General features: G+C 48.4%; 1 protein-coding gene across 1 annotated transcript; it reads right to left on the reverse strand.

Moving 5' to 3' along the window:
- Window positions 1–523: 523 nt before the first annotated feature.
- On the reverse strand, window positions 524–9483 carry LOC112851236 (uncharacterized). Its single transcript, XM_086688439.1, has 3 exons — window positions 8648–9483; window positions 8415–8541; window positions 524–4424 (listed from the first exon to the last, which is right to left on the reverse strand). The coding sequence occupies exons 1-3, from the start codon at window positions 8795–8797 to the stop codon at window positions 1840–1842; spliced, it is 2862 nt and encodes a 953-aa protein (XP_086544565.1). The 5' UTR covers window positions 8798–9483; the 3' UTR covers window positions 524–1839.
- Window positions 9484–11704: the final 2221 nt, after the last annotated feature.

The raw sequence follows: 11704 nt of genomic DNA on the forward strand, positions 1-11704 counted from the left end.
CACTGGAGATGCTTCCTCTTCAGGGTGACCTCTGAGCACAGGAAAATTGCCGGCTTCCACCACAGAAGCCAGATATACAACACAGGGGGCTGTATTATCCAGAACTGCCATAACGGTGTCCGACACACGAGGTGATTAGACAACAGAAATTTACTTCCACACAAATCTGGAGTCTAGAAATTGGACATAAGGTATCAGCAGGGTCAGTTTCTTCTGAGGCCTCTCTCCTTGGCTTGGAGATGGGGATTTCTTGGTCTTCAAATGGTCATCATTCTGTACCACTATTCTCAGCTCCTTTTTTTCTAAGGACACCAGTCATACTAAGAGTACTAAGACTCCATCCTAATAACCTCATTCTCATTAAACTTCAACTTCATTCTCATGAAACCTGCTATGTCTAACTACAGTCACATTCTGACATACTGGGGTCACAACTTAAACATAGGAATTTGGGGTACACGATTCAGCCCACAACAAAGGTGTTGGGTCACAATGCGAATTCACATCCAAGCTGCACAGTATGTGTCGTAGTTATTTTTTTATTTACAATTATCCAAGACACAGTAAGTTTGGGATGCAATGAAATCTGTTCACTTCTTCATGCTGGCAGACGCCAATTCTGCTCTCAAACAACCCCTTTGAGTGAATACAACACATAAGGTTAAAGGTAACTAAACAAAAAAGGCATTTATTAATGCATAAACCAGAGCAAAACAGGGCACCAAATTCCTGTGCTGGTGACTTGGGTGCTGCACACATTGATCACAAACATCAGGAGACCAACAACGTCCTAAGAGACTCAGCCTCTCTGCAAGACACCACCCGAAACTCAGTTCAGGTAGGATGGTCAACACTGGGTCACATCCACGTCCGGACTTAGAAGGGAACAAGGAGTTCCAATTACCCACAATGTCCGTCGCCAATGACAAAGCGCAGAGGTCAGCATGCTTGAGCACGGTGGGTGGTGGCTGATACACATGATGGGAACCTGGCAAGTGGCAGGGGTGAAGTGACTTTTGCTACAGAAACTGGCAGTGATCTCAATTGAGCAATGACTCCAAACACAGCAAAAGCACAACGCAGCTTCTGTATTTTTCTGAAATAGCTTCAAATTATGGTAAGTCACTCCCCTCTGGACATTCAGGTGAACAAAGTTCAACTCAGGTAGGTGTCTGCCTCGCAAACGGTTCTCCTCCACTGTGATTACACGAAGCAAGGAAAGATCACCTTCTCTGCTACTCTGAAGTCTTTCTGCAGTGTGACCTCTGAGCGTGGAATGAAGACAGATCACTGGACTAAAGGAATGGTCATGTACCTCACCCATGAGGCCCTGCTCCAAGGTGAATTCGGATTTCAAAACTGTATCTTTGGTCAAAAGATTACCCATATTCTTCACATTTGTCTCAGCTCAGGCTGCTCTAACAAAATATCACAAAGGAGGGGGCTTGTAAACAAACAAGAAGTTTCCCAGCTGTGGAGGCTGTATATCTGACCTACCATTCCGCATATGGCCTGGTTCTGTGACTGGTGCACCAGCATCCTGATTTGTAGATCATCTTCTCAAGGGTCCTCACATGACTGATAGGGGAAGGAAACTTGCTTTAGAGATATTATGATATTAACCCCACTCATGAGTGTTCCACACTCCTGACCATTCTCAACTGAAATACCTCCCAAAGATATCACCTGTTAATACTATTCCATCAGAATGGGTACTCAACATAGAAATTTTAGTGAACATGAGCATTCAGGTCATCATGTCACCAATAAAGACATTTTCTACCGTGTAGTTTCTCATGTTGAGTAAGTCTGGAGATTTAGCTGAAAGATTTTCCAGATTCAGAGCACTCCTAAGGCCTTTCTCCTGTGTGCACTCTTGCGGTGATAAATAAGAGCTGGATGACTGATAAAAGCCTTCCCACATTCACTGCACTCATAAGGCCTTTCTCCTGTGTGAATTCTCTGGTGTTTTATGAATGTCGATCTATACTTCAATGATTTCCCACATTCATTACACTTATAAGGCCGTTCAGCTGAGTGAACCTTTATGTGTGCATTGAGCGTAGTTTTTCGGGGAAAGGACTTGCCACATTCACTGCATTCATAAGGCTTTTCTTCAGTATGAACAATCTGGTGAGAACGGAGAAGAGAACGAGCAGTGAAAGCCTTCCCACATTCACCGCACTCGTAAGGCTTTTCTCCAGTGTGAATTCTCTGGTGTGACATGAAGGAAGAATTAGAAGTAAAAGATTTCCCACACTGACTACACTCATAAGGACTTCTTTCAAGGTGACAGTGACGATGAATCCGTAGGGCACGACTATGACTAAAAGACATTCCACATTCATTGCATAGGTAAGGCTTTTCTCCTGTGTGAATTCTCTGGTGTTGAATGAATGTCGACTTATAGTTCAGAGATTTCCCACATTCATTACATTTATAAGGCCTTTCACCTGAGTGAAGTTTTATGTGTACATTGAGGCTATTTCTTCGGAGAAAGGATTTGCCACATTCACTGCATTTATAAGGCCTTTCTCCAGTGTGAAGTCTCTGGTGACACTGGAGATCAGACCCAGAGAAAAAAGATTTGCCACATTCACTGCACTCGTAAGGCCTCTCTGTAGTGTGAACTCTCTGGTGATAACGGAGGGCAGAAGTGGCAGTAAATGATTTCCCACATTTACTGCACTCATAAGGCCTTTCTCCAGTGTGAACTCTCCGGTGTTCATGGAGGACAGAACTAGTGGTAAAAGATTTCCCACATTCACTGCACTCATAAGGCCTTTCTCCAGTGTGAACTCTCTGATGACACTGAAGGGCAGAACTAGTGGTAAAAGATTTGCCACATTCACTACACTCATAAGGCTTCTCTCCAGTGTGAACTCTCTGGTGATAGTGGAGGGCAGAACTAGCAGTAAAAGATTTGCCGCATTCACTGCATTCATAAGGCCTCTCTCCAGTGTGAACTCTCTGGTGATTATGGAGGACAAAACTAGTGGTAAAAGATTTCCCACATTCCCTACATTCATAAGGCCTTTCCCCAGTGTGAATTCTCTGGTGAGAACGAAGGACAGAACTTGTACTAAATGATTTTCCACAATCACTGCATTCATAAGGTCTTTCTCCTGTGTGAACTCTCTGGTGTTTAATGAATGTCGCCTTACACTTAAAAGATTTCCCACATTCATTACACTTATAAGGCCTTTCACTTGAGTGAATCTTTATGTGTGCATTGAGGACGTTTCTTCGGAGAAAGGACTTGCCACATACATTGCACTGATAAGGCTTTTCTGTACTGTGACCTCTGTGATGATAATGGAGGTCAGAAGTAGAGAAAAAAGATTTGCCACATTCATGGCACTTATAAGGCCTTTCTCTAGTGTGAACCCTGCGATGATAACGGAGGCCAGTACTGGAGATATAAGACTTCCCACATTCCATGCACTGATAAGGTTTTTCCCCTCTGTGAGTTCTCTGATGATAACTGAGAATAGACATAGAAGTAAAACATTTTCCACAGTCACCACACTTATAAGGCCTTTTTCTAGGTTGAACCCTGTGACTAATTAAAACTGAACTATGGCTAAAAGATTTTGAACATCCACTGCAAACATAAACATTTTCTCCACTGTGCCCTCTCTGGGGATGAATAAGCACAGATTTGTGGCTTATGGATTTCCCACATTTGCTGCAGATGTACTGCCTGGACCCAGTGTGAGCCCTTCCATTTTGACTAAGGACAGACCTTTGCCTAATGGATTTTCTACCTTTGCCAAACTCCTGATGTCCTTCTGCAGTATGGAATCTCTGGTGGATAGTCAATAAAGATTTGTACCTGAATGTTTTCCCACATTCACTGCACACAAAACACGGTCGTCCAGGCTGCATACCCTGATCCTGAACAGGTGTATGCTCGGGACCAAAGGCTTCCCTGCATTCTCCCCAAGTGTAATGACCTTCACTACGCTGTAAAGTTTCCCTGCACTGGATGATTGTGTTTGGCTTTTCTCCAGTATGAGTGGCCTCTTGCTGCAGATGCCCTGAGCCAGGCATGAAATCCTTCTGAACCTCTATACATGTAAAGCGCTTTTCTAAATCATGGAATCCATATTCCTTCACAAAAGAGGCCATGTCCACACTACTTCTGAATGGTTTCTCTCCCGTATGCTGGTCCGGCTGCTGCTGAAAGTTTACGCTGAAGTAAAATCGTTTTCCACATGCCCCACACCTCAACAGTTTCTTGCAGCTTAGTTTTCCTTGGTGCTCACCCAGGCGGAAAACGTCTCTCAAGACCGGACCGCACATCTCACAGGGGTGGGTCTTCCGGGAAGACAGAGCTGCCTTGGGCGTGCTGGCCTGTGACACACCTACAGAAACGCTCTGTTCAAGGGGTGCCTCCGCATCTTCTGATCCACAGCAGCAACCTGAACGCAAAGAAACTCTCATGAAATACGTGGTGACTACAGTGAGGGGTAAGCCCGTCACACATATGCACCTGTCTCGTGTAGGCACGAGTTGAATAGATGCTGTTCCAGACAGTGGAGTTGGAATTCAGGTGAAGGAGTGCCTGCTCTGCGTTACTGGGCCCCTAAAGTCAAAGCATTGTGGACCGCTCACTAGAAGGATACAAATTTAGGATGTGACACAAGGAAGAGAGCCGGAATCTAAACCTTACATCTCTTCCCACAGCTTTGTGTAGGACCTTTCTGGCTGCTGATGTTTCGCTGAACAGAAGAGTGTGAGAAAATCCATTCACAAAACATTTGCTGCTATTCACGGTCAGTTTAAGGACACTGAACATCTCATGGCAAAATGTTCAGGGGTGAATATTACGGTAAACAGAAAGTCCAGCGAGAGAAATGGGTGGGATGCGGAGGCCCGAGAAACAGCAATTACCCCTGCGCTGGAAGTCACAGGACTACCAAAGGAGTAGAACACACAAGTACACAAACTCTCAACAGTGAAGGAAAGACAGGAACGAGGTGTGGCCTTTGACAATGGCACCAAAGTCTGGTTGAACAAACAAAGCTGCCTAGTGTGAGCTGAACAGAGTCCTGATATCACACCTTCCCCGGCTGCCATTCACCGGAAATGGTCCCCCTGTGAAGCCACATGGTCCTGTCTGCATCATGTCCGTCCTATGCTACACAGAACACTCTTTTCCTGTAAGCGCTAAGTGAGCAACTACAGGGCACAGGGAGGGTAGAAATAATGTAGGAAAAAAAGTAGATGGCCAGGGGTATTCCAGAGCTGCCGTGCACACAACAGACTCAGAAAAGTATCCTATGTGACTGATGTTGGCAGGACTGTAGAATAGGAGATGCCATCTTTCACACCAACAAAAATCAATTCAACAGCTGTCTATGAATGACTTTAGACTCATAGGGCTCAAGGGCCCAATTAAGACGGACTACTATACTGTGCAGCATAAAAGAGAGCAGAAGCACGAAGGAAGGATGGCTGGAGACTATTATCAGAGACACGTGGAGATGGGTAGGAAACGAGCTGGGGCATCTCTATCAGCCACAGGGCAGATGCCACTGCAGTCCCTGCGCAGGAGACGCCAGCTGCTTGCTCCAGGGGACACTCGCACCGAGTTATCCAAATCCTCAAGGCCAAAGCACTCTTGAGAAAAAGAAGTTCCAAGCTGAAGGCAGACATTTGTGATTTCAAACTCTATTACGAAGCTGTAGTAATCAAAACAATATGCTACTAAAACATAAAACAGCACTAAAGCATAAAAACAGACCAGTGCAACGGAATAAAGAGCCCGGAAGCAAACCCACACATCTACAATCCATTAATCCTTGACAATTATGCCAAGAATACACTGGGCAAAGAATACTCTCCTCTCGGGAATCTGAATATCCAAATGACAAAACAATGTATCCGGACCCCCATCGTCCAGCACTTGTGGAAATGAACTCTAAACCGAATAAAGACTTAAACACAGGACATCGAAACCTAAAACTCCTAGGAAAAACGTATGGAAAATCCTAACTTAATTTCTGTCAATGAGTTTTTGAATGTGACATCAAAAGCATAGACAAAAAGCAAAAACAAGTACCACTGTACAAAATTCAAAAGTTGCAGCAGAGCCAAAGAAATACACAAGAGGGGCACCTGGGTGACTCAGTAGGTTGGGCGTCTGACTTCAGCTCAGGTCATGATCTCACAGCTCGTGAGTTCGAGCCCCACTTGAGGCTCTGTACTGACAGCTCAGACCCTCAAGCCTGCTTCAAATTCTGTGCCTCCCTCTCTCTCTGCTCCAACCCACTTGCATTCTGTCTCTGTGTCTCTCAGAAATAAATAAACAGTAAAAGAAAAAAAAGTCAAGAGATAGCATGTTGGTGAGGATGTGGAGGGAAAAAAACCCCTTGAACATTGTTGCTGGGAAATATAAATAGGCAAGTTATGGAAAATATTAGGGAAGACCCACAAGAAAATTAAAAATAGAACTACCATATGGTCCACCGTTGCCATTCCTAGGTATGTATCGCAAGGAAACAAAATCAGAAACTCCACAAATGACCTGCACTTGCACATCCACCGCAATATTATTCACAATAGCCAATATATGGAAACGCCATGAAGTGTGGTGAGTGTTGTTTTCTTTAAGGTTTATTTATTCATGAGACAGAGAGAGTGTGAGTTGGGGAGGGGCAGAGAGACAGAGGGAGACACAGAATCTGAAGCAGGCTCCAGGCTCTAAGGTGTCAGCACAGAACCTGATGCGGGGCTTGAACTCACTGACCGCGAGATCATGATGTGAGCAGAAGTTGGAGGCTTAACTGAAGGAGTCACCCAGGCGCCCCTAAGTGTGGTGAGTGTTTAAAGTGACAAAGAAGGGGCACTTGGCAGGCTCAGTGGTGGGGTACAGGACTCTTATTAATCTCAGGGTTCAGCGTTCAAGCTCCACTTTGGGCACGGAGCATACTTTTAAAAAACTAAAATACATAAATAAATTGTATTTTAAAAATAAACGAATACAGTGACAAAGAACATTTAGGACACACACATACGTAAATAATAGGTCATAAAAAAAAGAAGGCAACACTGCCACTTGCCACAACATGGATGAACCTGGAATACATTATGCTAATCAAATAAGCCATACAGCAAAAAACAAATCCTGTATGATATCACTTATAGATATTCTTTAAAAAAAGAAAAATCAGGGGCGCCTAGGTGGCTCAGTTGGTTAAGCATCTGACTTTGGCTCAAGTCTAGATATCAGGGTTCGTGAACACAGCCCCGCATCAGGCTCCCTGCTGTCAGCAGAGCCCACTTGGGATCCTGTCTCCCTCATTCTTTGCTCATTCCCTGCTGGTTCTCTCTCTCTCAAAATAAATAAATTTAAAATTAAAAAAAAAAATCACACCCCCCCAGAAGGTAGAAAGCTAAAAGCTAAGGAATGGGGGAAATGGAGAGATCCTGGTCAGGGCAACACATTTCCCTTTATAAGATGAGTAAGTTCTGGGTGCCTGGGTGGCCCAGTCTGATAAACATCCCCCTCCTGATTTCGGCTCAGATCATGATCTCACCTTAGCTCAATGCTAAGCATGAAGCCTAGTTGAGATTTTGTCTTCCTCCCTCAGTCTGGCCCTCCCCTGCTCACACGTTCTCTGTCTCTCAAAATAAATAAAAAACACTAAAAAAATTTTTTTAAAGCTAACTAAGTTCTAAGGACCTAACAGCATGTTGACTACACTTGTAAATACTGTACTGTACGCTTGGAATTTGCTAAGGGAGTAGATATTAAGCTTCTCGCTAACCACAAAAGGTAATTATGTCAACTAATCGGTGTGTTGACTACCTTCTATTTGGAGCTAGTTTCCTAATGTATAAGCAGATCAAATCCTCATGTAATACACTTTCGAAATGGAATCTTCCTGATCAGTTCATACCTCAACGAAACGGAAGGGATGGGGGCAGGTAGAAGAAGAGATGTAAACACCACCAAAAGAACCATACAAGACAGTCTTGAGAAGTAGCCCATAGTCCTCATAAGTACGACCCAGTCAATCCGTGCAATTTCCGGCAGAGGCAGGCAAGGAAATGTCAGTCAAAAGAAGGTATCAAAACAGGGGCCATAGAAAAGGCATGGATCTCAACACAGTGAGCCGGTGGGTCAGAGGGTAAGTAAGGAACAATCCATTAGCGTCACTGACTGACTACTCTTTTACCCTATGAGGGTTCGGCACAGAGAGCACTGGAACGGCAGGGGAGAGAAAAGGACACACCAACAACCCAGCCTTAGCAACAAATGCAACCACCACGGAAGCTGGGGGAGCAAGCAGGGCCCACAGTCCACACCCAAGAGGTACAAAGCATCCCCTAGGGAATGGGCAGTTGGGGGCTAAAGCGGGAATACAGAGCCCAGTCCAGGTCACTGGGGAGGGTGAGGGCCTTACCCAGGGAGGATATAAGTGTAAAGTTCTCCAGCATCACATCATGGTACAGCCGTCTCTGAGCCTCATCAAGAAGTCTCCATTCCTTCCAGGAGAAGTAGATGGCAATGTCCTCAAAGGTCACACCACCCTGTCATGAAACGGACAGATGGCACCATGAACATTCTCTCTCGGGGAACCCACAATCTAAACCCTGACACATACACCCCATTCTCCCCAGCCACCCCAGCTCCTACCTCAGAATAAATACCAGGTCCTGGTGTCATTAATGCCACCGTCTCCTCACCATCCCACCAATCACTGTGCTCGGTCCTCAGCAATAACAGGCAGGGGGTGCATACATGCAATCTGCGGGGGCCAATCTGGGTTGGCCCCCCAAGCGCCATCCTTTCTGCCTGGAAATTCCCGTGGAGTCTCCCCGAATGTGCCCTCAAACACAGACAATTATGGACCCACCTCGACCAGTCAGTCTCCAATCCCAGGGCCCTGAGACCCTAAGCTCACACTCACACTCCCTCTCCAAGTGAACATGACCCTGTAGTCTGCATCTCCCTCACACCTTCAGACCCCACAGTTGCGCCCCCACAGCTTCCTGCCCCACAACAAAGGATGCCCCTTGACTCACACTGGTACCTGTCACATGACACCCAAAGGATGTGTGACAAATTCAAACAGGTTCCACTACAACCCCAGCACTCTCATGGATCCCACCAGAGGGAAAGCCTCAAATGCGGCCGAGAAGTCCCCCTCGCCTGCCGGGGATCCTGGCTTCAGGGACACACACCCACAGCCACGTGGCCGTTTCAGATACTCCCAGTCCCTCTAATACTTCTGTGCTGCCCATGCTGTCCCTCCAACAGTCACAACCCTCCACTCTGCACTGAACCTTTGTGAAAAGCCCAGCCCTAAAGGTCTCCCTGCCAGGCACAGAGACGCACAAGTGACCACACTGGCCCCACACCTTATCCATCAGCAAGACTGTGAAACGGCCCGGACACCAGAAAAGCGCACCACAAAGTTCTGGTGAAGCCCTACACCACTGAATAAAGGGCAGCCCCAGACTCCCTGTCACCTTGCCGCAATTACTCTAGGTGTCCTCAGCCATCTCTTGTCCCATCATGCCATGGAAGCCTTACCCACCCATCCATCTGCCACATCTTTCTCTCTCCTTCGCCTGTGCCCGCACTGCCCAGCAGCCCCAACCAGGCGCTGAGCCAGGGGACCACTCTTCAGCACACCTCACTAAGGCCCTCCGACCCACTAATAGCATTGCCCCCCTAGTCTGCACCCCCTCCTCAATGTGATCCAAACCTCCGCCGGGGCCACACAACTGCCCTCACTTTTCAAAGTTTCCATCCTGAAACCTGCCCCGGTTTCCCGGGTTTTCCTGTCCCGCTGCCCACTGGATGACGTCACTCACGCCTCTCTGAACATCTAAGACTTAACGACGTCCGAGCAACTTGGGAGATCTCCAAGGACAATCAACCTACTGCCACCTTCCGTCCAGCTGATGGGAGCGTCCACCACCCCTTCCGCTGCTAGGACCGCTGAAAATTAATAACGGGAAACCTCACTAAAAGGGAGTCGGGAGGACGCAGCTGGGGGAGCTCTCACGCACTACCGCCATGATCAGTGCAGACCCGACAGGACGACACACTTGAACTTGGGGACTGGGAAACTACCTCCTCTACTAGCCCAGAGGGGAAAAGGCAGGCTTTGGGGACCACCCCACCCACAGCTCAGCCAATGGGAAGCCACTATACTTTCAATTCCCAGTTTACTCTCAGGGACTTGTAGATTTTAACAGCCTTCCCAACTTAGCCCCTCTCCCTTTAAAAAAGCCTACCTCTCTCGTGTCCTCCAGACTGGCCTACTGTTGAGCCTCAGCTTGCCTGTTCCAGACTGCGGTGCTCTTTCGTTCTCAGAGAAACTCAGTTTTGCCCGTCAAATAACTGGCAGATTATACTTCAAAGGACCAAAGCCCCCAGGCATTCCGGGACCCCTCCCTTTCTCCTGTCTCCTGAAACACCCCAAATTTGCCTTGGCCCTTCTCGAACCCGGGGCCAAATTCAACCGCTTCTCTGACATCCACGGTGACCGTTCTGGCCCGGCAACGATGATATACACTGGCGCGGGCACCCCCTCCTGCGCTCCCTGCCCCCTCTGCCCCCCACCCCTGCAATCTGTCCTCTCCGCAGCCATTGCGCCTATCTATTTACACCTGGGTTACACCGCCTGGCACACCGCCAGCACGGATGGACTGGTCAGGCAGCCAGGTGACAGGCCTCACGGGAGCCGCTGCACCTTGCGTTCGCTGAACCAACCGAGACCTGCCGTGCCCCGCTGGTGGCGCAGGCCCCCTGCAGCCCTGCACCAGCCGGCCCCTCCCCTGCAGCCCGTTCGTTCCCGCACCCCGTCACGCCGGCGCTCAGACGCGGGGACCCCGCCCGCGAGCGCCTCCCGGGCCCGGACACCAGGACCTGGGCCGCAGGTATGCGAGCAGGCGCCCCGCGTTCGGGCCTGGAGAGTCGGGGGAGAGGGGAGGGGAGGGGAGGCTGGGAGGGCGGGGCGGAGGGCCCGGGGGCCGCGCGTTTACCTCAGCCGGGTCCCTGGGCGCGGCCGTCGCCAACGGACTCTGTCGGCGGATCGGGAAATCAGACCTGCATTCTCTGTCCCGGCCACGGCGCAGGGCAGACCGGGCGCGTCGTCGTGGAGCCATGGACCGCAGTGTCCGCGACAGGGACGTCGCCTCCTCTCCTGCTTTGTCCGTTTGTCACCACGACCCGGAATCTGCACTCTATAACCTACCAGAGTAAACAAGCCTGACGCCAAAAGTCGTCCACCGTGAAGAGGCCGGAAATCCCACCCCCACGCGCCACGCATGCCCACAAATGCCTCGTCCTGCTCCGTCATTGGCTGATGCCTGCGTCCTGTATCCCACGCTTTTCCGGGTACCATAGATCTCAGAGTTACAGCGGCCACCGAAGGGGTTCGGCCCCAGGGACTTCCAGAGTTCGGCCAGCTGCCCCCGAGAGTTCCTGCAAAGTGCTGCTCCTACCACAGGGAGCGGCTTTGTTGGTTTTTAAAGTCCAAAGCCTAGAACTAGTAGTTTAGTTGCTCCCACTTCCTCTTCCTGAGGTAAATGACACATCATTCAAATGTGTCCAGCACTTAAGAAATCAAAGGAGGCCGTGCACTGCTGGAAAGATGTTGCTCTTCAAATGCTTGCAGCCTGAAGCGTTAGAGTCAGTTTTGCAATTGGTCGGGAACAATACAAAAGTCCCCGTTATCAT

This window comes from Puma concolor, chromosome E2, assembly GCF_028749965.1.
Source record: "Puma concolor isolate L17-30 chromosome E2, mPumCon1.1.hap2, whole genome shotgun sequence".
NCBI lineage: Eukaryota > Metazoa > Chordata > Mammalia > Carnivora > Felidae > Puma > Puma concolor.

Coding starts and splice junctions, on each gene's coding strand:
- LOC112851236 (XM_086688439.1), bottom strand. CDS start 8,797: ATGGCGCTTGGGGGGCCAACCCAGATTGGCCCCCGCAGATTGCATGTA. Junction 8,542..8,647: donor GACCTGGTATTTATTCTGAG/GTAGGAGCTGGG, acceptor GTTTCATGACAG/GGTGGTGTGACCTTTGAGGA. Junction 4,425..8,414: donor TACACTTATATCCTCCCTGG/GTAAGGCCCTCA, acceptor CTTTGCGTTCAG/GTTGCTGCTGTGGATCAGAA.